This window comes from Bufo bufo, chromosome 2 (assembly GCF_905171765.1).
Source record: "Bufo bufo chromosome 2, aBufBuf1.1, whole genome shotgun sequence".
NCBI classification, from domain to species: domain Eukaryota; kingdom Metazoa; phylum Chordata; class Amphibia; order Anura; family Bufonidae; genus Bufo; species Bufo bufo.
The window spans coordinates 330,997,709-331,025,622 of record NC_053390.1 but is presented as its reverse complement, the minus strand read 5'-3'; the positions used below and the strand labels follow the sequence as shown (position 1 = coordinate 331,025,622).

Here is a 27,914-nt window from a genome sequence, read left to right as displayed (position 1 = left end):
TCACCATCACCACCTCCTCAGGCAGAGAGTTCCATAGTCTCATTGCTCTTACCGTAAAGAATCCTCTTCTATGTTTGTGTACAAAGCTTCTTTCCTCCAGACACAGAGGATGTCCCCTCGTCACAGTCCCGGGGATAAATAGATGATGGGAGAGATCTCTGTACTGACCCCTGATATATTAATACATAGTTATTAGATCTCCCCTTAGTCATCTTTTTTCTAAAGGGAATAACCCTAATTTTGATAATCTTTCAGGGTACTGTAGTCCACCCATTCCAGTTATTACTTTAGTTGCCCTCCTCTGAACCCTCTCCAGCTCTGCTATGTCTGCCTTGCTCACAGGAGCCCAGAACTGTACACAGTACTCCATGTGTAGTCTGACTAGTAATTTGTAAAGTGGCAGGACTGTGGGGGAGATTTACCAAACTGGTGTAAAGTAGAACTGTCTTAGTTGCCCTTAGCAACCAATCAGATTCCACCTTTCATTTTTCACAGCTCCTTTGGAAAATAAAAGGTGGAATCTGATTGGTTGCTATGGGCAACTAAGACAGTTCTACTTTACACCAGTTTGATAAATCTCCCCTATGTTCTCATTATGGGCACCTATGCCCCTTTGGATGCAACCCATAATCTTGTAATAATTAACTGTTATTGACAAATAGGAATACTAATTACTATTTTTCTCTTGACAGGACAGACATCCTTGGTTGTGCTCACTCCATGAATTAATAAAGAGGTGAGCATATATCCTGCACCCAGATTAAAAACACCTTTATCATTTATATGGAGATTAATGGTAAGTTAAATATTAGGCTTGAGTGAATCAAGCTACAGGGGATCAATTAACAAGTGGGTGGTATATGGATTTGAACTAGACCCACTTAGTAAATAACCTAATATATGACCCTCTAATCAAACTTAATGCAAACTTAGTATTCAGGTCTGCACTCAGATATACTTTCCACCCAGGTCTATAATATTTTGTAAATAGACCTGCAGTGAATCTTTAGTCCCTAACCGGCTTGTGTAGTAACCAGGTAGCGCCGGGTGCCCCGGTCACATAAGCACCCAGCCTAAAGCCTCATTCACACATCAGTGTTTCAAAGACGTGTGCTGTCCGTGTTCTCCATGGATAGCACCCATCCCCATTCATTTTAATGTGTGTATTCAGACATCAGGGTTTTAGCTTGGACCGTGGGTCAGAGTTTTTAGCACGGATGCATGCTCTATTTTGTCTGTTATAGTCTATGGGTCCGTGAAAACCATGGATGCAACATGGATGCCATCCATGTTGCATCTTTGTTTCATGGATATTTAAGCAGAGATGTTTTGAAAATTATTTTTCAGCTGTTTAGTGTCAGCTTATCGGACATCAGGAAGGCAAGTGATACACCAATAGCTCGCCACGTAATGGACCATCATGATGGAAGAACGGAAGTTTTCAGGGAATTGAGCAAATTGTTAGGTCCCCAAGGGGTGGTGACACAGATGCGATTTTACTACGAAAGGAGGCCCAATGGATCTTCAGGTTGAATGCAACTAAACCATGGGCCTCAATGATGCGATTTCATTTGCACCTTTCATTTGATATGCCATCTACCTATATATCCCTGTTCTGCTCAATATGGTTATGCATCATAGTGTGCACTTTCTCTCCTGACGTCCGGACAGAGATAACTATACTTTATGATACACTGTGCCGATACTTTACAATTTGTTATGTTGTTACTTTGCGCCGGTATTGATCAATTAGCTAGCGCATTGTTTGAATCTTCCTATCGAGGGTCACCAGCCTATATTCCTTTTTAACATCTCCCGTTATCTTTTATTTTAGCCGCTTTTATTATTCTCCATTGTTCGCGCTTTCCCCTATGTGTATACATGCGATCCTATGCCGTACCAGCTGACCGATGTGTCTGGAGGCCGCTCCCCCATTTAGATTTGCTGCGGCGCTGTGACACACCTCCAGGGGGAGGGGTATCGGCCTTTTAACTCCGGCGTTTTCCCGGCCATCACAGCACCGGTCCATGTAGTATAGGCGTGCTGCTGCACTGAAGCAGATCTTATTAGTTTGGACCATGTCCAGTTAGCTCTTTGTTTGCTCCTGATGAATTGCGGGGGTCTACCCGCAAGGAAACGCGTCGAGCCTTTCATCTAAGAGCATTAGGCTGGGTGCTTATGTGACCGGGGCACCCGGCGCTAGCTGGCTCCTACACAAGCCGGTTAGGGACTAAAGATTCACTGCAGCTCTACTTACAAAATATTATAGACCTGGGTGGAAAGTATATCTGAGTGCAGATCTGAATACTAAGTTTGCACCCAGATGCTCTGATTAAGGGGGTGTATATGCAGATTAGAGGGTCATATATTAGGTTATTTACGTAGCAGATGAACGCGCATTAACCTGTACCTTTTCTAATATGCTACGAGACTAAGTGGGTCTGGTTCAAATCCATATTCCACCCACTTGTTAATTGATCCCCCATAGCCTGATTTTGAAGATACTTCTGGGTTGTATACCCCATAGGTTTTATAGCTGAAATACCTGATTAAATTTTTTTTTTCTTTTTTTTTTTTTTAACATTCCATTCAGGCTTTTGGTTAGATTTATTGATTCATTGGAAACATATACCCTTGTATACTCTATCTACTCCTTTGTTTGAGTGAATCAAACTTTGGATCATAGATCATAGATCCAAAGTCGATTCGTTCAAAAACTTCTATTAAAATGCTGTTTCCGAACAGCGTTAAAATGTATTGGCTCCGTGGAGGAAAACTTCTTCTCTGCCGAAGTTGCGAGACTGCGGTGAATAACTTTGGTATTCCTATATGCTTATTTAAAAACATTTTAAAATAGGAATCCGAAGTGAGCTTTGGTAGCGAGGTACCAGCCAGTACCAAACCCGACTTCAGATTCCTATTGTTCCTAATGTTTTTAAATACGCAGATAGGAATACCAAAGTTATTCATTGACTGAAGTCTCGCGCAACTTCGGGCAATACGAAGTTTGCCTACACGGACACAATACATTTTAATGCTGTACGGAAACAGCATATTCAAACAAATGAATCTATGATCTGAAGTTTGATTCGCTGTAGCCTAGTAAATACACTCACCTAAAGAATTATTAGGAACACCTGTTCTATTTCTCATTAATGCAATTATCTAGTCAACCAATCACATGGCAGTTGCTTCAATGCATTTAGGGGGGTGGTCCTGGTCAAGACAATCTCCTGAACTCCAAACTGAATGTCAGAATGGGAAAGAAAGGTGATTTAAGCAATTTTGAGCGTGGCATGGTTGTTGGTGCCAGACGGGCCGGTCTGAGTATTTCACAATCTGCTCAGTTACTGGGATTTTCATGCACAACCATTTCTAGGGTTTACAAAGAATGGTGTGAAAAGGGAAAAACATCCAGTATGCGGCAGTCCTGTGGGCAAAAATGCCTTGTGGATGCTAGAGGTCAGAGGAGAATGGGCCGACTGATTCAAGCTGATAGAAGAGCAACGTTGACTGAAATAACCACTCGTTACAACCAAGGTATGCAGCAAAGCATTTGTGAAGCCACAACACACACAACCTTGAGGCGGATGGGCTACAACAGCAGAAGATCCCACCGGGTACCACTCATCTCCACTACAAATAGGAAAAAGAGGCTACAATTTGCACAAGCTCACCAAAATTGGACTGTTGAAGACTGGAAAAATGTTGCCTGGTCTGATGAGTCTCGATTTCTGTTGAGACATTCAAATGGTAGAGTCCGAATTTGGCGTAAACAGAATGAGAACATGTATCCATCCTCTGATGGCTACTTCCAGCAGGATAATGCACCATGTCACAAAGCTCCAATCATTTCAAATTGGTTTCTTGAACATGACAATGAGTTCACTGTACTAAAATGGCCCCCACAGTCACCATATCTCAACCCAATAGAGCATCTTTGGGATGTGGTGGAATGGGAGCTTCGTGCCCTGGATGTGCATCCCTCAAATCTCCAACTGCAAGATGCTATCCTATCAATATGGGCCAACATTTCTAAAGAATGCTATCAGCACCTTGTTGAATCAATGCCACGTAGAATTAAGGCAGTTCTGAAGGCAAAAGGGGGTCCAACACCGTATTAGTATGGTGTTCCTAATAATTCTTTAGGTGAGTGTATCTGTCTGTGTACAGTTACCTGCTTATCTGGTACTTTTACCTTCAGTACTTGGAGTTGTAATTTCTATTTACTTGGCATTTATCATGCAGATAAAGTTACTACAAGGCACCTACTGATGTATTGTGATTGACCATATTGCTTCATTTGCTGGCTTCATTCATCATTACATTATACAGGGTGGGCCATTTATATGGATACACCTTAATAAAATGGGAATGGTTGGTGATATTAACTTCCTGTTTGTGGCACATTAGTAAATGTGAGGGGGGAAACTTTTCAAGATGGGTGGTGACCATGGTGGCCATTTTGAAGTCGGCCATTTTGAATCCAACTTTTGTTTTTTCAATAGGAAGAGGGTCATGTGACATATCAAACTTATTGGGAATTTCACAAGAAAAACAATGTTGTGCTTGGTTTTAACGTAACTTTATTCTTTCATGAGTTATTTACAAGTTTCTGACCACTTATAAAATGTGTTCAATGTGCTGCCCATTGTGTTGGATTGTCAATGCAACCCTCTTCTCCAACTCTTCACACACTGATAGCAACACCGCAGGAGAAATGCTAGCACAGGCTTCCAGTATCCGTAGTTTCAGGTGCTGCACATCTCGTATCTTCACAGCATAGACAATTGCCTTCAGATGACCCCAAAGATAAAAGTACCATGTGGTAGCTGGGGTTACTCACTGTTAGTGCCAACAAGAAGCTTATCCTCCCATGATGGATGATAGTGGCTTCTCCCAGGGTCCAACAATTTGCCATGGGGGGCCACCCCCTCTTATAGTAAACCCCTCCCAATCAAAGATAATGAATAACCCCATGTGACGGCTAAGCTGTACTCTAGTCAGCTAGTAATGATCGTGTGCGTTCCACTGTGGAAAGCACGCCGCACATGGGACTTCCGGTTACGGCGCCCGGATGTGACGTCAGGGAACCTGCGCTACAGGGTGAAGCGCAGCTCAGCACTGAGATGATGGAAACTGTGTGTGGCGTCCAATTTAGACGTCATCACCGGTGGACATGCGTTCCAGAGTGGAGCGCACGTCAGGCCGGACCTTTGAAAAAGATGCATCTGGAATAAAATTCAGAGATATATACCATAATATAATAAGTATGGCACAAAGACAGCCCCTCATGATAGAGAGGAGATAAGGCATCTCTAAACGAGCAGTAATTATCCAGATTATTATGCCTATAAAATGAGAGTTATAAGAGATACCTAATGGGGAGTGGCTGAACCAAGAATATAACATAGGACAAATGTAAATTCGCAGTCATTGATACGATAATAGATATATAAAAAATAACTAGATAAGTGAGAATGATAACAACGTATAGGTGCTTCACGCACCAGGCCAAGTCTATAGGGACGAAACGATCAGCCGAACCCATGGGTAGCAAGGGAATAGAAGGAGGGGGTAGGGGTAAGGGAAGAGGGAGACAAGAGAATATACCAGGGATATGCCATAGGGCCAGAAAGCAAAATAGGTCACAGGAAACATGAGAATGTGAGTCTTTCATTGAGCCCTAGGGGGGATTGGGACCGGAGTCTATGGATCCATTCGCTTTCTTTTTGTAGAATTCTCCTATCCCAATCACCCCCACGGGGAGATGGATGAACCACGTCAAGAACAGTAAAACGGAGGGACCTCGGGTCTCCATCATGGACCTCATTCACATGTGTCGCAATCGGGGTCACCTCCTTATTCTTCACGTCATTCACATGTTCAAGAATTCGCCTTCTGAATTCTCTGACTGTCTTGCCGACATAGTCCAGGGGGCAACTGCACTGACACAGGTATACTAGTCCCTTTGATCTGCAATTAATAAAATCACGTATCAAGAAGGTCTGACCCGTTGTTGATCCAGTGATAATCTTAGCTGTATTTACAAATTCATATGCTTTGCACCCGCCGCATCTATAGACACCTGACGGCCGTCGGTCCAGCCATGTACCCTCTTTAATAGGTGCTGTAAAATGACTAGCCACCAGCCGATCCCTAAGACTTTTACCCCGTCTATAAGAGACGGACGGGCGATCGGACACAACTTCAGAAAGATCAGGGTCCATCTTTAGGATGGCCCAGTATTTATTTAAAATTTCCTTCACTTCTTGATTAGCAGTGTCGAAATTAGAAATAATTCTCAACGGCTGGGGGCTGTCTATTTTTATTTTTGGGGTAAGTAAATCACTGCGTACCTTGGACCGTGCGTGTTTAAAGGCATCGTTAAGCACTCCTTGTGGGTAGCCTCTAGCAGCAAATCTGGCCTGGAGGGCCCTCGCTTCCCTATAAAAGGCTTCGTCACTGGAACAGTTCCTCCGAGCCCGGAGGTACTGTCCTCTTGGAATACCCTGTTTGAGGGAGGTGGGGTGATAGCTGCTCCAATGAAGGAGAGAGTTTGTGGCTGTTGTCTTCCTGAATAAATTGGTGGATAAATGATCCCCTGTTATTGTTACCTTAACGTCCAGAAATGTGATACTGGACGGATCATGTTCATAGGTAAAATGAAGTCCAATTTCATTGCTATTCAGATCAGAGACAAAGGGCCAGATTTATCATTAGCTCAGGTCAGAATAATGGAGTGAAAAAGTCCCAAAAAAAGTCCCAAACGCTAAAACTGCGCACAAATTTGCGACTTTTTCCTGCTCTGCACTATGCTCGCCAGTTTTTTGAAAGTGGGCGTGTTTTCTTATGTAAATCAATCTCTAGACAGATTTACTATTGGAACTATTTAAAAAGTCGCAAAAAAGTCGCAATTTCACTCCAGTGAGGACCATGCTTATCTTATGAGACTTTTTAATAGAACATGCGACTTTTTCATAAAAACGTGCGACTTTTTCGTAAAGATGTGCGACTTTTGTAAAGCTGCTTACTGACGGATAAACTGCTACCATCAAACCACATTTATTACAGTCTTAAAGGGCCGATCATAAATCTGACTTGGCTAAAACTGACTTTAGCCATATGTGAAAGTGGAGTGAGCTGTCAGAGTCATGATAAATCTGGCCCAAAGTGTTTAAGTTCCATCGAATCATGGTTATGACCACCTTGCAATCCAGCAGTGGTGGCCGTGCTTGTAGATTATAGGGAAAAGAGCCATCCTATGCGTACTGGTGCTTTTTCCTATAGTGTATGAGCCCGGCCACCACTGCTGGATTGCAGGGTGGTCATAACCATGGAAACGAGCAGTGTATAATGTAATGAAAAAATGAATCCAGCCAGCAAAGGAAGCAATATGGAAAATCACAATACATTAGTAAGTGCCTTGTATTAACTTTCTCTACATGATAAATGCCATTTGCTGAAGTGAGACAGCCCCTTGAATTCATTTCTCTTTGGGCGATCACAATACATTAGCAAGTGCCTTGTGAGACAACCCCTTTAAGTAGACCATGGGCCCTGGGCTGTTCCCAAAACTTGACTCTCCCGTTCCTGACTGCCACACTTCCATGCTGTGTTTGTTAGGGCATGCTCACATGTCATAATTACGCCCCAATTGTTCAATTAGAAAATCCATGCATTAATTCACATACTAGCAGATTTTTCTGGCATGGGGAAAAAAGAACTGCCATGTGAATTCTTGCTGTGGATCCCACAAGCAAACCTTGGTGGGTGACCACATACAAATTAATGGCAACTAAATGGGGCTAAATCTGGGGCTAATCGTCTAGGTCCCTGCTATCTTCATCACCATTAAATGCTTTAGATTATTTGGATTATGTGTCATAGAGAAGTATGCAAGCCCTCAACCTTCAACCCTAAATAAAGTCTTAACACAAACTGTCCTAAAGTCCTTGTGGGAGCTTTATCAACCAATAGCAACCAATCAGATTCCACCTTGCATTTTCAGAGCTGCTTTGGAAAATGAAAGGTGGAATCTGATTGGTTAATATAGGCAACTAAGCCAGTTTTCCTTTACATCAGTTTAGAAAAATCAGGGCCCTTGTGGTTTTGATAAGAGGAATGTTCTAATTAGTTACATATCCAATTCTAAATTATTAGATGTCAGATTAATGGAATTTACTGCATATATTCTCTCATTGTAACTTCTCATGCCCACTACCGTATTACAGCTCCATACATCTGCTGAGTTATACAGAGCTGTAAATTAGCTTGCTAGAATAGAACTCACCCATAGGCTTATAATTTCATATCAAGACACATGGGGCCAGATTGATCATAGCTCTGCGGCGTACCCAGGCGTGCTGCTGGATGCTGCACCTGATTTAGACTTATGCCTCATCATACACTAGGCACAGCATCCAGCAGTCCATGCGCCTGAACTGAGATCTACACCAGATTTCAATGTTCTTCTATGCCCCCTCCCTGCCCTTGCCGCCCCATATTGGGAAAGTGGCAAAGCCGGTTGTGTAAGGGCACATGCACAAATATTTTTGCATAAGTCCCATAACTTTATCACAAAAGTGGTGAATAATAATGATAAATTTGGGCCATGGTATTTTTCTATTGGCTCTGCCATGTGCACGAAGCCCGAGAGAGGTAAATTTATACATACATACTATCTATGCAAACATTTCCTTTGTAATATACAGTATTTCATACAGTGATTTCTGATGTTTTGATCACTAGAGCATCCTATGAAAGATTAATGAAGCACTCATGTCTAAACGCTGTATAAAGCAATCACCAGTGACCATGAAGGAAAGAGAGTTTCAGCCGCAGTGTAGGCCTCCCACCGCATTCACATCTGGGGATTACTTATCTGTGATAATTCTACTATGCTCCTCTTTCATATAACACATAACTATGGCTGTATAAAAAAAATGTACTGAGGGTGACTGTACGGTAGTGAATAATGATTTCACAATGACACCTGGAACTACAAGAAAATATTGCATATCCAATAGGGAATAGAGAGGGACATTTCTGAAGCCGTTTACACCACTATTTGTCATAAAAAAGTTGCAGATTATGGTGCACGCCATGTGTGCTCCATAATTTGTGACTTTTTGGGCTTCTTGGCACTTCAGAAACGGAGCTGTGTCATAGTGGGAGGTGCGTGGCTCGGTGCGGCCCACTCGCCAGAAAGTGGTGGAAGTTCTAGCCTGTAGCTGGTGTAGGCTTCAGTTTCTGGCGCACAGCAGGGTAGACATACGCCTAATTTGTTAAGAAGTATCCGCCTCTCAATAAATTACAAACTAAGAAGACAGGTTGGCATCAGCAGGAGCTGCTCAAACCCACATGCAGTTGTGCATATATATAGGGGAGCAAATCCTGCACTTGTGGCCCGTTGCTAATGGCAATCCCCAGCAAAATGCATACAATGGAGGATGCCCGCGGCGAACCACAAGTACCACAATAGACATCCTACACAAGGTAACAAGTGCGGATGTGATAATTAATATAACAATATAACAAAACAATAACAAACATAGGTGCACTCTGCAGTCTCACTAATTCTCAAACTGATTTTAAAATTGAGAGATTAGTCAACATGTCCTACGGTGTAGAACATGTCTTAAGCCCGGACACCACGACAAGGTTTCTCAAATAGCCCGGGACCCTACACTCTCCTACCTGAGCCATATGGGCAATACCAGGAGCCAGTGGGCAAATTACAGGAGCATAGGGCCGACTCGCAAACAACTCACCAGTTACCTCCAGCATGTGGCCATGCTTGCAATGGGAGGAGGGAGGAGTCTGTGAGTCCCACTCAAGACTTGCTGATATAGCCCAGGCTTCACAGGTGCACCTAAATGTGACCTGTAGATGGAAAACAGGCACATTTAAATAGGAGTTTATACACCTCCAGGAATCTATATATACAAACTAAGAAGACAGGTTGGCATCAGCAGGAGCTGCTCAAACCCACATGCAGTTGTGCATATATATAGGGGAGCAAATCCTGCACTTGTGGCCCGTTGCTAATGGCAATCCCCAGCAAAATGCATACAATGGAGGATGCCCGCGGCGAACCACAAGTACCACAATAGACATCCTACACAAGGTAACAAGTGCGGATGTGATAATTAATATAACAATATAACAAAACAATAACAAACATAGGTGCACTCTGCAGTCTCACTAATTCTCAAACTGATTTTAAAATTGAGAGATTAGTCAACATGTCCTACGGTGTAGAACATGTCTTAAGCCCGGACACCACGACAAGGTTTCTCAAGTAGCCCGGGACCCTACACTCTCCTACCTGAGCCATATGCTGATGCCAACCTGTCTTCTTAGTTTGTATATATAGATTCCTGGAGGTGTATAAACTCCTATTTAAATGTGCCTGTTTTCCATCTACAGGTCACATTTAGGTGCACCTGTGAAGCCTGGGCTATATCAGCAAGTCTTGAGTGGGACTCACAGACTCCTCCCTCCTCCCATTGCAAGCATGGCCACATGCTGGAGGTAACTGGTGAGTTGTTTGCGAGTCGGCCCTATGCTCCTGTAATTTGCCCACTGGCTCCTGGTATTGCCCATATGGCTCAGGTAGGAGAGTGTAGGGTCCCGGGCTACTTGAGAAACCTTGTCGTGGTGTCCGGGCTTAAGACATGTTCTACACCGTAGGACATGTTGACTAATCTCTCAATTTTAAAATCAGTTTGAGAATTAGTGAGACTGCAGAGTGCACCTATGTTTGTTATTGTTTTGTTATACTCTCAATAAATTAGTCTCATCTCACGCCAGCGCAGGTAGATCAAGACTGGCGGATGGAAGTGCCAGTCTTAATATACACTCACCTAAAGAATTATTAGGAACACCATACTAATACGGTGTTGGACCCCCTTTTGCCTTCAGAACTGCCTTAATTCTACGTGGCATTGATTTAACAAGGTGCTGATAGCATTCTTTAGAAATGTTGGCCCATATTGATAGGATAGCATCTTGCAGTTGATGGAGATTTGAGGGATGCACATCCAGGGCACAAAGCTCCCGTTCCACCACATCCCAAAGATGCTCTATTGGGTTGAGATCTGGTGACTGTGGGGGCCATTTTAGTACAATGAACTCATTGTCATGTTCAAGAAACCAATTTGAAATGATTCGAGCTTTGTGACATGGTGCATTATCCTGCTGGAAGTAGCCATCAGAGGATGGATACATGTTCTCATTCTGTTTACGCCAAATTCGGACTCTACCATTTGAATGTCTAAACAGAAATCGAGACTCATCAGACCAGGCAACATTTTTCCAGTCTTCAACAGTCCAATTTTGGTGAGCTTGTGCATATTGTAGCCTCTTTTTCCTATTTGTAGTGGAAATGAGTGGTACTAGGTGGGGTCTTCTGCTGTTGTAGCCCATCCGCCTCAAGGTTGTGCGTGTTGTGGCTTCACAAATGCTTTGCTGCATACCTTGGTTGTAACGAGTGGTTATTTCAGTCAATGTTGCTCTTCTATCAGCTTGAATCAGTCGGCCCATTCTCCTCTGACCTCTAGCATCCACAAGGCATTTTTGCCCACAGGACTGCCGCATACTGGATGTTTTTCCCTTTTCACACCATTCTTTGTAAACCCTAGAAATGGTTGTGCGTGAAAATCCCAGTAACTGAGCAGATTGTGAAATACTCAGACCGGCCCGTCTGGCACCAACAACCATGCCACGCTCAAAATTGCTTAAATCACCTTTCTTTCCCATTCTGACATTCAGTTTGGAGTTCAGGAGATTGTCTTGACCAGGACCACACCCCGAAATGCATTGAAGCAACTGCCATATGATTGGTTGACTAGATAATTGCATTAATGAGAAATAGAACAGGTGTTCCTAATAATTCTTTAGGTGAGTGTATCTCCGCCATTGTTTTTGTTTCACGGTCTGTGACATCTACGTTGATGAGATCCCTTTGAAAGTTCATTGGGTGAAAGCTTAAATGGCTTGTCCAGAATGCTGTAAAAATGTTTGAATTAGTCATACTCATATTTCCAATCCCCTGACGCTCCCATGCCATGGTTCCTGGTCACTCTCAACAATGCAAATGGAAGTTCAACCAGTCCCTGAAGCTGCAGTCCTCTGAGTGGGATAGAGGCTTACATTCAGTATTCTGAAGTGTTAACTAATACAGGGAGTGCAGAATTATTAGGCAAGTTGTATTTTTGAGGATTAATTTTATTATTGAACAACAACTATGTTCTCAATGAACCCAAAAAACTCATTAATATCAAAGCTGAATATTTTTGGAAGTAGTTTTTAGTTTGAGCTATTTTAGGGGGATATCTGTGTGTGCAGGTGACTATTACTGTGCATAATTATTAGGCAACTTAACAAAAAACAAATATATACCCATTTCAATTATTTATTTTTACCAGTGAAACCAATATAACATCTCAACATTCACAAATATACATTTCTGACATTCAAAAACAAAAACAAATCAGTGACCAATATAGCCACCTTTCTTTGCAAGGACACTCAAAAGCCTGCCATCCATGGATTCTGTCAGTGTTTTGATCTGTTCACCATCAACATTGCGTGCAGCAGCAACCACAGCCTCCCAGACACTGTTCAGAGAGGTGTACTGTTTTCCCTCCTTGTAAATCGCACATTTGATGATGGACCACAGGTTCTCAATGGGGTTCAGATCAGGTGAACAAGGAGGCCATGTCATTAGATTTTCTTCTTTTATACCCTTTCTTGCCAGCAACGCTGTGGAGTACTTGGACGCGTGTGATGGAGCATTGTCCTGCATGAAAATCATGTTTTTCTTGAAGGATGCAGACTTCTTCCTGTGCCACTGCTTGAAGAAGGTGTCTTCCAGAAACTGGCAGTAGGACTGGGAGTTGAGCTTGACTCCATCCTCAACCCGAAAAGGCCCCACAAGCTCATCTTTGATGATACCAGCCCAAACCAGTACTCCACCTCCACCTTGCTGGCGTCTGTGTCGGACTGGAGCTCTCTGCCCTTTACCAATCCAGCCACGGGCCCATCCATCTGGCCCATCAAGACTCACTCTCATTTCATCAGTCCATAAAACCTTAGAAAAATCAGTCTTGAGATATTTCTTGGCCCAGTCTTGACGTTTCAGCTTGTGTGTCTTGTTCAGTGGTGGTCGTCTTTCAGCCTTTCTTACCTTGGCCATGTCTCTGAGTATTGCACACCTTGTGCTTTTGGGCACTCCAGTGATGTTGCAGCTCTGAAATATGGCCAAACTGGTGGCAAGTGGCATCTTGGCAGCTGCACGCTTGACTTTTCTCAGTTCATGGGCAGTTATTTTGCGCCTTGGTTTTTCCACACGCTTCTTGCGACCCTGTTGACTATTTTGAATGAAACGCTTGATTGTTCGATGATCACGCTTCAGAAGCTTTGCAATTTTAAGAGTGCTGCATCCCTCTGCAAGATATCTCACTATTTTTGACTTTTCTGAGCCTGTCAAGTCCTTCTTTTGACCCATTTTGCCAAAGGAAAGGAAGTTGCCTAATAATTATGCACACCTAATATAGGGTGTTGATGTCATTAGACCACACCCCTTCTCATTACAGAGATGCACATCAGCTAATATGCTTAATTGGTAGTAGGCTTTCGAGCCTATACAGCTTGGAGTAAGACAACATGCATAAAGAGGATGATGTGGTCAAAATACTCATTTGCCTAATAATTCTGCACTCCCTGTAGTGAGGATAAGGGTGTCAGAAACTTTCTTCTTCAAAGGGGTTAAATAATAAGGTCCATAGCCTTTAAATCTCTACGCTTAGGAGGTATGTGGGTGTTCCTACTTAGTGATTGACAGCTAAATATGTATGACTAAACACAGAGAGTTAGCTGTCAACCAATAAGTACAACCCTAATTCCAAATAAATTTAGGACACGGTGTAAAATGTAATTAAATGTAAATAAAATCAGAATGCAAAGATTTACAAACCTCATAGACAATTGTATTGTCAATAGATCATAGAACACACAGCAGATGTAGAAAGTGAGACATTTTACCATTTCATTAAAAAAATGTAACTCATTTAGAACTTGATGGCAGCAACACATCTCAAAAAGTTGGGACAGGGCCATGTCTACCATTGTGTAGCATCTCTTCTTTCAACAACAGTATGTGAATGTCTGGGAAGTGAGGAGTTCAGTTGCTGGAGTTTTGGGCGAGGAATGTTGTCCCATTCTTGTCTGATGAGGATTCTAGCTGCTCAACAGTCTTTGAATCTTCTTTGCCATATTTCTTGTTTCACGATGGGCCAAATGTTTTCTATTGATGAAAGCTCTGGATTGCAGGCAGGCCAGTTCAGTACCCGGACTCTTCTTCTGTGAACCCATGCTGTTCTAATGTCTGCAGGATGTGGCTTGGCATTTTCTTGTTGAAATAAGTAAGGCCTTCCCTGAAAGAGAAGGGATACTTGAAGTATTCACAATTTTAAATTGAGGAATATTTTTCTGAAATTGTTCCACAATTTTTAGACACAGTTTTTCGCAAATTGGTTAACCTCTGACTGTCTTTGCCTCTGAGACATTGTGCCTCTCTTAAGCTACTTTCACACTAGCGTTTTTGCTGGATCCGTCAGGGTTCAGCAAAAACGCTTCCGTTACTGATAATACAACCATCTGCATCCGTTATGGACGGAACTGATTGTATTATCTTTAGCATAGCCAAGACGGATCCGTCATGAACTCCATGGAATGTCAATAGGGGACGGATCAGTTTTCTATTGTGTCAGAGAAAACGGACACGTCCCCATTGACTTGAATTGTGGGTCATGACGGATCCGTCTTGCTCCGCATCCCATGACGGAAAGCATGCTGCAGTTTTTTCTCCAGTATGAGAACGGAACTGAATACATTTTAGAGCATTCCGTTCTGTTCAGTTACTTTCTGTCCCCATTGACAATGAATGGGAACAAAACGTATGACTGATCTCGATACTGGAAACTATTAACGCTAGTGTGAAAGTAGACTAACATGCTCTTTTTATACCCAGTCCTGTAATTTAGCTGCAAATTGCTCCTCCAGCTGATTTTATTAGTACCACTTACATTTTCAGCCTTTTTTTTTTTTGCTCCTTTTCCAACTTTTTTTGACATGTGTTGCTATCATCTAAATGAGTTAATGTTTTTATGAACTGGTAAAATGTCTCCATTTCAACATCTGCCATGTGTTCTGTATTCTATTGTGAATAAACTATGGATCTAGGAGAATTTTTATTTACATTTACACAACTTTTTTGAATTGGGGTTGTAGAACCACCTACAACATTTAAGCATAGAAAAAGCATAAGGCCCCTTTCACACGGGCGAGTATTCCGCACGGATGCGATGCGTAAGTTGAACGCATTGCAACCGCACTGAATCCCGACCCATTCATTTCTATGGGGCTGTTCACATGAGCGGTGATTTTCACGCATCACTTGTGCGTTGCGTGAAAATCGCAGCATGCTCTATATTGTGCGTTTTTCACGTAACGCAGGTCCCATAGAAATGAATGGGGTTGCGTGAAAATCACAAGCATCCGCAAGCAAGTGCGGATGCGGTGCGATTTTCACGCACGGTTGCTAGGAGACGATCGGGATGGAGACCCGATCATTATTATTTTCCCTTATAACATGGTTATAAGGGAAAATAATAGCATTCTGAATACAGAATGCATAGTAAAATAGCGCTGGAGGGGTTAATAAAAAAATAAAAAATCATTTAATCCACTTGATCGCGTAGCCGGCATCTGCTTCTGTCCCCTTGAGCATTCATTATAGTTCAAGGACCTGTGATGACGTCACTCCGGTCATCACATGATCTTTTACCATGGTGAATCACCATGGTAAAAGATCATGTGACGTACCATGTGATGACCGGAATGACGTCACCACAGGTCCTGTTGCTGCACAGAGATCAGATGAAGCCAGAAGGAGATGCCGGGCCGCGATCAAGTGGACTTTAGGTGAGTTAAAAATATATTTTTTTTTTTTAACCCCTCCAGTGATGTTTTACTATGCATTCTGTATTCAGAATGCTATTATTTTCCTTTATAACCATGTTATAAGGGAAAATAATACAATCTACACAATACCGATCCCAAGCCCGAACTTCTGTGAAGAAGTTCGGGTTTGGGTACCAAACACGCGCGATTTTTCTCACGCGAGTGCAAAACGCATTACAATGTTTTGCACTCGCGCGGAAAAATCGCGGGTGTTCCCGCAACGCACCTGCACATTTTCCCACAACGCCCCGTGTGAAAGAGGCCTAAGGCTGGGTTTACACGAGCGGATGCCGTGCGTGGCATCCGCTCCGTGAAAGAGTGCCAAGACCCGATGCAGACTGCAGAGGCACGGAGCATTAACATGACTGATAATGTTCCGTGCCTCTCAGTAATCTCGTAGTAAAGAGGTCACAGAGAGGCACGGAGCATTATCAGTCATGTTAATGCTCCGTGCCTCTGCAGTCTGCATCGGGTCTTGGCACTCTTTCACGGAGCGGATGCCACGCACGGCATCCGCTCGTGTGAACCCAGCCTAAGTGTTTCAGGTTTTGCTGAATATTTTCTCATAAAACTATAAATCAATCTGCTCAACTCCTTCTGCTCTATACCTGTCAGATTGCGCTGCATGGCGACAGGTTTCCTTCAAATTCACATGTCAAAATGTTTGTTTTTTCAAAATGTATGAAAAGCTTAAAGAAAACTTGCTGAACAGAACTAAAGCTGGCAGCATACTTTTACAGCCACCTCTTCACTGGTTTCAGGACTTTATTTGTCCTTCTACCTCCAGCAGTTCGTCCACCATCAGTGCCATTAGTTTCAGCACCCAGTATGAGTGAATTGTCAAGTCAGTGGTCACTACTGCCCAACTGATGATTTGCTGGTATCTGGCAAGAAACTAATGCCAACGACTGTGGACAAACAGGAGAGTGAAGAGCCAGCTGTAACGGTCTGCCACCAGTTTTAACTCTGTGAGGACGAGACAAATCCTCTTTAATTCACTCTTCTATACCTCTAAGAAGCGTTACACAGAACTGTGGAGCTCTACAGCCTTTCTGAGCTGCTGTAGAGGTTCTGTCAGGTGCTGTATGTACAGAGATATTTTCCCCGAGAAACAATGATTCTTGTGGAGAATACCATATCTCTCCAGGTCAGCATCTGCTTTGACACTGGTCACGTTGCTGCTGCAGCCAACAAGTGGCCACTGCGGGGACATGTCCACCATGCTTCAAGTCACTGGTCACATGACACATGGGGCACACATCACCACTGCAGCCAATGACTGCACATGGCACATGTCAAACCTGATGTTGATGGCGATCTGACTGGCTATCTGTACCAGAGGTGGAGGAGCAAAGGAGCCAGATCCCAGAGGCAGGGATCAAGTAAGTATGATTCCCTCCATAGGGCTGGCCACACTGGGGGGGTCTGCCAGAAAGGCCCCTGGGGGTGAACAACCCTTTTAATCAAATATTATATTTAAGAAAAATATTCAGAGTAACAAGCAATAACGGGATATTGGAAGGAGTGGAAATATTTTCTCTTTCGTTGTTAGAGGAACACGTTTTTTTGTCACATTAAAGGGTTTTCTGGTAAAATTGATCAAGTTCCCTCAGCATGGCCCCTGAAACAGAAGATTCATACTTACCGGTCCTCTGCACTGCCTCCATCTTCTGGTCCTGGCACTGGCCATGGTCACATGCACTGCTCCAGCCAATGACTGGCTTCATCAGTGATGTGCTGCTAGTGGCCGCATCACTGCTACAGTCGGTCATAGACCATAGTCAACCGGATGTAAACAGTGCAGGGATCGGAAGATGGAGAGCGCAGAGGTAGCGTAAGACCACAGGAAAAGGTTACTATAAAAGTATATGATTATACCAGTGTATGTGACTTTCCCACAGCAACTGTATGTCTGAAGGGTGTTTGTTCATAGGAAATAAAGAATGTAATTCTGCAGCTTTTATAGACTAATATAGCCGCCAGCTGTCTTTAATGATCTTGAATCATTGGTGGTGTCTGTGTAGTTTGCTTTCAATAAGGGTATGGCTACACAGCGACTCCGCTCGCGTGACAGCTGAAGCAGCCAAGATCTCAGGGGCATTGCAGTGTAGTGGTGATCCCATTGAAAGGGATGGGGTTGCAGTGACAGTTGTACGTATGCCGCAACTGTGACCCTTAAATCCCAAAAATCCAGTAGAGTTGGATTTTTTTAAGATTCAGAGGTTGCTCGAGCTGTGACACCATTCCTTTCAATAGGATCACCGCTACACTGCATTGCCCCTGCGATCTTGGCCACCTTATCTGTCACCTAGTAGCTGTATCCTAGAAGTGCTGCCAAAGTCTTTCTTAGGCCTCATGCACACCACCGTTGTTCTGGTCCGCATCCGAGCCGCACCCATTCACTTCAATGGGGCCGCAAAAGATGCGGACAGCACTCCGTGTGTTGTCCGCATCCGTTGCTCCGTTCCGTGGCCCCACAAAAAAAATATAACCTGTCCTATTCACGTCCCTTTTTCCGGACAAGAATAGGCATTTCTACAATGGGCCGCCTGTTCCGTTCTTCAAATTGCAGAAGGCACACGGGTGGCTTCCGTGTTTTGCGGATCCGCAATTTGCGGGCCACCAAAAACGGAACGGTTGTGTGCATGAGGCCTTAGAGAGACTGACACAAAAAAGGTGTTTTATGATATCAGACACATTATTATACATTGGATCTAATGATAATAATCAGGTGTTGAATGAGATTACAAAAGGGACTGCTGGAATTACAGTTCCTCCCCATTCAACCTCATTCATTATTCCATGGAAAGTGTTGAAGGAGAGATGTAGAGCAGCATACGATATGATGCAAGTACTGAGAAGGTGATGACCATTATGTTCTCTCCTAGAGAGAAAGCCTGTGGCCAGCATGTGGTGCTGGCATGTTCAGCTCTGAAGAAGGCCTACAGGAAAACCCTGACAACTGGACAAGATGCACTGATTCCTGAGGAACAGCGTCAACACAGTGAAGATGACATTTCTTCGCATACAATCTTCATCCATTTGCAAGGTTCAATGGAACTGATCTCTGAACGGATGCAGAAAAGAAGAGGACATTTCATGCCACTAACATTATTACAGTCCCAGTTTGACACACTGGAGCCTCCAGCAGCACCTGAGCTTTTCATGGCTGTTAACATTGAGAAGGATATCTCAGAAATAGTATCTGAAATAAAGGCTGAGCTGGACTGTAAGATACCTAGGTAGTCTTAAGACAGAAAAGTGCATAGACTATGACACAGCTTCTCAGTCTTTTTCTACTGGGGACTCCACAGCTAGAACGAGGAGATACCTTGGCCTCACCATTGGTCTTAGCTTAAAATTGTCTTCTGAACAAATGATCATTGACGGCTCTCCCCCTATCAGTGTGTACATGTAAAGCTGATCGACAGCATTCCCTGCACCAGTGTTGATATAGAGAAGGCTGTAAATTATCCTGTGGGGGCAGCCTAATCAGCATTGCCACCTCTCCTGTTAGGTTGTACCCGATTTCCTCATGAAATCCTGCTCCAAACCATATAAACCTATATATCACAGAGCTCAGCTTCCCTCTCTCTATCATATCCAATTTAATTAAATAAAAAAATTACATCACCCTGTTTTAGCACAATTTTTTTTTTCTTAAACAGGTTGTCCCATGAATAACGTAAAACATGAAAATCAGATATCATATGGTGAACGGCAGTCTCTTTCTAACAAAGCCCTGTAACTCACATGGATCCAGAGGTCTCCTCATTCATTGCTCCAATTGTTCTGCTAGATTTATTTCAAGCTGGCAGTTTAGGGGGAATGTCCTTTCTCAGGGTGTGCCCTTTTCACTGCAGCTGGTGGCAACTGGAGGATGAAACTGATCATGTGCTTCCATCTAAGTGAGCAGGACAAGGAATTTTGAAAATGAGCAAACAGAAGGCACTATACAAATAGATTTCAGTTAATAACTCAGCGGCTATACAAAATTTTTAATTACATGTTATTACAAAAGTATTCAGATCCAGGTACGGCTTGAAAAATGTAGAATATTTTTTGTGGGACAACCCCTTTAACATAACAGTTGGAAATCCGCTTTGCAGATACTGAGCTTCATATACCCTTTGTAGTTTTAAATAACAAAATTCTGACTTCCTACAGCTGCCACTAGGGGGAGTTTCTGTATACAGATTTACTAGTTCAATAGAAGTCGTACAAATTGGTATGTACCAGGGATTATTCACATGATGGATTTTGTGTTTGGTTTCTGTGATGAAATCTGCGCTAAATACAGCCGTGGATTATTTCCACAAGGATTTTCAAACCCCGTCACAAAGGGATATGCCCCTTCTTAGAGCAGTTTCCTCATAAAAAATGCAGGCTACATTGAACAAGGCTGTATCCTGAGGCAAATCTGCAAAACCACAGCAGAATTCCAAAGATCAGCCAGAGATTTGGATAAGATTCTTCATTGCTGGTGGTCCCACTGTTAGGACCACCTGAGATCACAAAAGCAGGAATCCCCAAGTGCCCCATGAAAATGGAGTGGGAGTGCACATGTATGACCACCTTTCCATTCAATTCTATGGGATTGTGATTGTTGGGGGTCTCAGCGATGGGGCTTCCAGAAGTCAGACACTTATCCCCTGTCCACAGGACCAGGAATAAGTATTGTTAGTGCGAAAACCCTTTTAAGGCCCCCATACTCACCAATATTTCAGAGGGCCCACTTAACTATCCCCCAGCAGATGATGATTTTGGCATACTGTAAATTGTACCAAAATGTGGTACAATTTGGCACATCTAGGTTTAGAGAAATGATCTGTGTTTATCCCAAGGGGACGTGGCTTAGTATGCAACATTTTGGCGTACCACAGTTCTGACGTAAAATTCGGTCTCAAAGTAAGCTGACCAATAGTTTGTATAGAGTCAGAGAGAAGTGTCTATCCCTGCACCAGATTTATCCTCCGCCTGAGCCCCTGTGATAAATTTGGTGCATCTGTAGACAGCTTGCAAAAGTTTACATAATCTATGGGATTACTAAATCTGCCCCAAAATGTTCCAGTTAATGGGATTTCATTTGAGGCTTTACATTTTTCTTAGTGGAGCTGCGATACTTGCATGGAATCAGTTATAACACTGCAAATACTGGAAAAAAAAATCTGCAGCAAATCTGATAGTTATCTGGAGGCCAGCAAACAATTCTCCACCTTGCAATTAGTTTGTAGTCTATGTCCTTTTAACCCTTAAGCTACCTTCCACACCAAATCCACGTTACATGTGGAATTTATTGCGGATTTACCACAGATTTCAACTTTGTCATTGCATAGAATGCCATCTGTACTGCAGGTCAATTTTTTACTTCCATAAATGTATTTTTTTTTTTACCAAAACACAATTTTTCTTTTACTACATTTTTTTGTATGCTGCCCTAGGTGACCTGAACATGTAATCCTCTGATATACAATAGGCATAGCAGACCTGGGGGCGATTGTTCGTCCCTCTAACCACTTTCCCTGACCTCTGGTTGAAGAGGCTTGTAGTCTCTCCCAAGGTGAGGTTTAGAAGGCTGGCAAAACCCTGAGTACAGCATTTCTTTAATATAATAATGTCTCCAGAGCATGCAGCGGCAAAGCTGCATTTCCAGAAACATATTTCACAGACCTTTAGGCAAATAAACAACGAACAAAAGTGCAACTCGGATGAACGGTGTAATGAAGACACTACTACTGAGAGCGGCAATTACTGGAAGATGGAACTACGGTCATGACCAGTAAGGCTTATTGCACACAAAGATTTGTGCTCCGTGGCCGTATTGCGGACCGCATTTGCAGATCCGCAATACACGGGCACCGTTCCGTGTGCATTCCGCATCACGGATGCGGACCCATTCACTCTAATCGGTCCGCAAATCCGGAGATGCGGAACGGAAGCACAGAATGGAACCCTACGGAAGCACTACTGAGTGCTTCCGTGGGGTTTTGTCCCGTACCGCAAAAAGATATAATATGTCCCATCTTTTTGCAGAACGGCCGGATCGCGGACCCATTAAAGTGAATGGGTCCGCGATCCGCTGCAGCTGCCCCACGGTGGGTGTTCGTTCATTGCGGCCCGCAATGTGCACGCCGTAGCAAGGCCACGGGGCGCGCACAATCGTGTGCAAGAGGCCTAAGGCCTCTTTCACATGAGCGTGACGGATTAGGTCCGGATGCGTTCAGTAAAACTTGCACCATTTTACAAGCAAGTTCAGTCAGTTTTGTCTGCGATTGCGTTCAGTTTTTTCCATGCGAGTGCAATGCGTTTTTAACGCGCGTGATAAAAAAATTGAAGGTTTACAAACAACATCTCTTAGCGATCATCAGTGAAAAACGCATCGCACCCGCACTTGCTTCCGGATGCAATGCGTTTTTCACTAAAGCCCCATTTACTTCTATGGGGTCAGAGCTGCGTGAAAAACGCAGAATATAGAACATGCTGCATTTTCCACACAACGCAGAACTGATGCGTGAAAAAAACGCTCATGTACACAGACCCATTGAAATGAATGGGTGAGGATTCAGTGCGGGTGCTATGTGTTCACGTCACGCATTGCACCCGCACGGAAAACTCGCTCGTGTGAAAGAGGCCTAACTGTTGACAATGAGGGTTCAGTTTTGTGTATGTACAAGATCTGACACCCTTATGCCTCATTCACACGTCAGTGTTCAGTCAGTGATTTCCATCAGTGATTTTGAGCCAAAACCAGGTGCAGCTCTATACACAGAACAGGTGCAGATCTTTCCCTTATACCTCATGTCTGTGGAGGCTCCAATCCTGGTTTTGGCTCCCAATTGCTTAATGGAAATTACTTACCAAATCACTGACGTGTGAATGAGGCTTTACAGTAGCATTTAAAGCGTCTCTACACTTGTAGTTCAATTTGCTGGTGACAATTCTGCCAGGTGGGTCATACAGGCAGATTCATTTTTCCTGTTCAGACAACATTCAATGCAGTGACAAGTGAGGGCCAAACTTTCTGTTGTGCTTGTTTTCTTATACAGATCCGCAAGTGCCATCTTAACTCAACCGTATTTTTGGTCCACATCTGATCAGCATTTTTTGCATATCGGATGTGGACCCATTCATTTCAACACCACTTGTCTCCATTCATATGTCCGTTCCACGGCCCCACAAGAAAGGTTTCACTTGTCCTAATCTTAAGAATAGGCATTTCTAACAAAGGGCAGGACGTGCTGCTCTGCAAAATGTGAAACGCACACGGCCGATAACCGTGTTTTGTGGATCTGCAGTTTTCAGACCCCAAAGTGAATACAGTAATGTGAATGCCTCCTAATTCAGGGGAACAAGCAATAATAAGGGTCCATTCACACGTCCGTATGTGTTTTGCAGATCCGCACATCGCTGGCACTCTCATAGAAAATGCCTTTCAGACCCCAAAGTGAATACAGTAGTATTATTGCTTGTTTCCCTGAATTAGGAGGCATTCACACTACTGTATTCACTTTGGGGTCTGAAAGGCATTTTCTATGAGAGTGCCGGCGATGTGCGGTCTGCAAAATGCAGAATGCGCATTGCTGGTGTACGTGTTTTGCGGATCTGCAAAACACATACGGACGTGTGAATGGACCCTTATTATTGCTTGTTTCCCTGAATTAGGAGGCATTCACAAGGGTCCATTCACACATCCGTATGTGTTTCGCAGATTCGCAAAATACGTACACCAGCAATGCTCTCATAGAAAATGCCTTTTCTTGTCCGCAATTGCAGACAAGAATAGGACATGTTCTATTTTTTTGCGGAATGGAAGTGCGGATCCGCAAATGCGGATAGCACATTCCGGCCCTATTGAAAATGAATGGGTCTGCAACTGTTCCGCAAAATTGCGTAACGGATGCGGACGTGTGAATGGACCCTAAGACTTGTCAGGTGATGATGGGCAGTTATCAAACATTGGTTCACAATGCCCCCTTGTGGCCATTAATGGTATTTGATTCTACTTTTTAGCTTGATTTCACAGCCATAATATGGTAGAAACACCTGGGAACCTGTGGTTTCACTAAATCAGGCCTCATGCACACAAACGTATTTGGTCCCCATTCATTTCCATAACATCTGTGCAGCCATTCCACAAATTATAGACCATGTCCTTGTCGATTTTGTGGACAAGAACAAGCATTTGTAAAATAGAGTCAGAGGAAAGTGCGGGACGCACACAGCCAGTATCTGTGTTTATGTGTATGAGGCCTCAAATTAAGACCACTATAAAAACCTATAGTGATCTAGTTTATGTTCAGTAGAAACACAGGGGATTTAATGGGATTACGAATAATTCTTCTGCATGTGCATCCTGGAGTCCATCAAATCAAAATCACACCACAAAAAAAAAAAAGTAGAGGGCACTAACACTCATTTTTTACTTATGGCTCCATAGGCAACTTTCTAGTGAAAGTAATAATTTTAATAGGATATTTGTTATCGCAGTGGCTACAAAGTTTTATTTTAAGTTCACAACTTTTTTTTTTTATGGGACAGAGGGACTGTCATAGAAAAATTGGAAGGTCCATGCAACACAATAGGGGTCATTTACTAAAGACCAGCATTTCACATGCCAGTTTAAAAAAAACAAAAATAAAAAGGCACCGTTAGGATAAGATGCAGCCAATTTTTTTTTTTATCTAGGAGGTGGTGTAGATGTCAGTTATAATTTACACAAGTTTTCTGGCATAAAATTAAAAACAAGGGGTTGTCCAATTTTTTTAAGGGCTCATGCCCATGAACATATTTTTTGTCCGTGTCGGTTCCGTTTTTTTGCAGCCCGTATGCGGAACCATTCACTTTAATAGGATCGCAAAAAAACTCAGTGTGCATATGTCCGCATGTCCATTCTGTAAAAAAAATTGAAAATGTCCCATTATTGTCTGCATTACGGACAAGGATAGGACTGTTCTATTAGGGGCCGGTTGTTCTATTCCACAAAATGAATGCACACGGCCGGTATCCGCAATTTGCGGAACGCAAAACAGTGGTCATGTGCATGATCCTTAAGGGCTGATGCACACGAACGTATTTTCTTTCCGTGTCAGTTACTTTTGTTTGCGGAACCATTAATTTCAATGGGTCCGCCCAAAAATCCAAAGGTACTTCGTGTGCCTTCCGTTTCCATATGTCCGTTCCGCGAAAAAATATAACGTCCTAATATTGTCCGCATTACGGACAAGGATAGTACTGTTCTGTTAGGGGCCAGCTGTTCCGTTCCGCAAAATACAGAATGCACATGGAGGTCATCCATATTTTTTGCGGATGGCAAAATACATACGGTCGTGTGCATGAGACCTAATACTGAAAACCTCTCCCCAGGAGGGCCATGATGCCCTTCACCCCCACCAATCAGCTCTTTGGTGAGCACTGCAGTCTCTTCGCAGCTTACCATGAATAGCAGCTGTACCTGGTATTGCAGCTCAGCATCATTCACTAAGGGTACTTTCACACTAGCGGCAGGACGGATCAGACAGGCCGCCAGACTTAAAGTACTCTATGTCCGACTTTTTAGTCTGGCGGCCTCTCGCCGTGCACTGCAGTGCTGCGCCGGAGCTCCGCCCTGACCCCATTATAGTCAATGGGGACGGAGCAGCAGTCCGGCGGCATAGCGGCAGGACGGATCCGACAGGTCACAATGGTTCAAAGAACAGAAATTTTTTGCACCTATTTGTATTGTTGCAATATGAAATATCTCAAGTGAGGTGGAAAATGAAAAGTGACCAAGAAACAGGCTAGTTGGCATTTATTTATTACCTGTGCACAGGAGAGAACTACTGATAAAAACGCAGGAGAATCTGTTTGTACAATGTGGTTAAAAATTATTAGAGCACATGACACTTTCTCACATCCTGAAATCAAGTCGCATGAAACCAGACTATGGTGCTACCTGCTGTGTCAGCACAAACCCGTGTTACAAACAGGGCCTGGTAGGATTGTGAGTTAAAGAAGCACTCCGGGATTTATTTGTATTTTTTTATTTTACATATATTAGTAACTCACCAGCAGTATTCTAGCAGCGTTATTTGTTAACCCTAACTCAGTTGCATCCATTATCAGAACCTGGTCCTGTGATCAAGTCTGACACTTTGCTCTAATGTATAAACAGGAAGTCTGTCTCTCCCGTGAGGCTGTCATCTCCACCAATTAAATCCCTCCTGGCAGCTCTCAGCCCCGCACCTCTCCATGTTCCTCTGTATTCTCTAACAGATAAAATGTCTCCCCATCTAAAAAAATCAGGAGTGGAGCTATATAGTAGGTAAGTGTATATGATGATTAGCTGCAGAGATGTAAACCTCCAGATTCACACCGCCTGTACGGTCTCTGTGTGCCGACTCTCCAGTATAGTTCTGCGATATGTAGCTTCACACTGGTCTTTCTGCCTTCTACATAAAAGAGCTGACAGAAAAGAGATATGACAGGGAAGAGAGGCTCAAACTGCATCACATTGGAGAACATGGAGACCCTGCAGTGTAAGGGGACAGCAGCTGTGTCATTGAGCCACTGTTATGGCTGCCCTCATAGAAGACAGAGCAGTGCAGTGAAACGCCACTCAGTCTCTCTCTGCAAAGTCAGACATGGTTAGAAATGTAGGATTTATTAGGAGGGGAGAATGAATCAAGATGGCAAACAGCCCACAAATAGGGCATACATAGTCTATCTTATTCTTTGATAATGGCCCATCCAGCCCTATGTAAGCAAAGAAATAAAATCCCAGAGTGCTTCTTTAAATTTTGGCTTGACATTAAAGAATAGAAGCCACCACAAAAAGGCCTTGCTATCAGCAAAGACCCATGCATTCTCCTCTACAATGTATCTACGAAAATCTACATTCTGTGTCCATGGTCATACTGCTGTTACAGTGTCTTTCACCTCGACAGCTCTTTTTGACACACTTGCAACTTCACAATTTACTAAATACAATGGATTACTTTATCTGTGTGTGGGTGCACAGTCCTGACTATTTTAAACATATTGCAGAAAAATGATAATGTTAAGTAAAAGAGGCCGAGAAAAAGGATAATGATAAATGAAAACCAAGCAGTATGAATCATACAGCGTAATGCTAGCGAAAATACATGCTGAAGTCACGAGAGCGATATTGGATCACTAATTATAACCTTATTCTTTTTAACGTCGGTATAGATTCTTTGTATTCTATATAAATTACTACCAAAGGCTACAATTTGAAAGCAGATACCTCTCGACAGAAGAAACAGTTAATTGAAGCCTGTTTACTAACTGCATGGATACAGAAAAGAAAAAGAAAGGGGGGGGGGGGGGGTTGGACAAAAAAAATATATCACAAGCAAGAAAGCATAGGGTGGCCTGTGATGCATGCAACATGTTCAAATAAAAAAGCTTGGATTCCCACGGTTCAGATAACTACTGCACTTCATCCAAACGTAAATGATTCATTAGTTTGTAAGGACAATGAATTCCAAGAGTCAAACTGAAATAAAGCCGGTGTTTTATCGGGACATTATCAAAAATAAATTACACTTTTTTCTGTGCTGGGAATGGTCGCTATGATGGTTGGGATCCCAGTAGTCGTTCAATAGCTGCATTGATGTCTCCTCCAGTTGCTATTAAAGCCTGTAAATTTGCTTCTCTGTTTAGGAACCCCATTGCACTGAGCTGGTCCAGCTGCTGTTGGAATCTCACTTCTGGATTCTGAAGCTGCGAGGAGAAAAAAAAATAAAAAGAATACGTTATAACAGCCGCAAGTAGTTCTTGATCTTTTCCCATTATATTAAAGTGTTTCCTATAGATTTATTAAAGGAATATAACATTACTAACAACCAAAACATATTAAGCCAATAAAGCAAATCATGTATCAAGGT

At 43.0% G+C, this 27,914-nt stretch overlaps 2 protein-coding genes across 4 annotated transcripts in view; one reads left to right on the top strand and one right to left on the bottom strand.

Moving 5' to 3' along the window:
• IDNK (IDNK gluconokinase) overlaps positions 1–19,662 on the top strand; it is an 82,841-nt gene extending 63,179 nt beyond the window's left edge. For both annotated transcript variants that reach the window (XM_040417036.1, XM_040417037.1), the window contains exons 4-5: positions 693–736; positions 18,918–19,662. In XM_040417036.1, the coding sequence (XP_040272970.1) occupies positions 693–736; positions 18,918–19,275 (402 nt within the window). In that variant the 3' untranslated portion in view covers positions 19,276–19,662. The remainder of the gene's footprint in view (positions 1–692; positions 737–18,917) is intronic.
• Positions 19,663–25,806: 6,144 nt separating this feature from the next.
• UBQLN1 (ubiquilin 1) overlaps positions 25,807–27,914 on the bottom strand; it is a 42,689-nt gene continuing 40,581 nt past the window's right edge. The window contains exon 11 of one of the 2 annotated variants that reach the window (XM_040417034.1): positions 25,807–27,750. In XM_040417034.1, coding sequence (XP_040272968.1) covers positions 27,598–27,750 — 153 coding nt within the window. In that variant the 3' untranslated portion in view covers positions 25,807–27,597. The remainder of the gene's footprint in view (positions 27,751–27,914) is intronic. The other variant, XM_040417035.1, reaches the window with a different exon arrangement.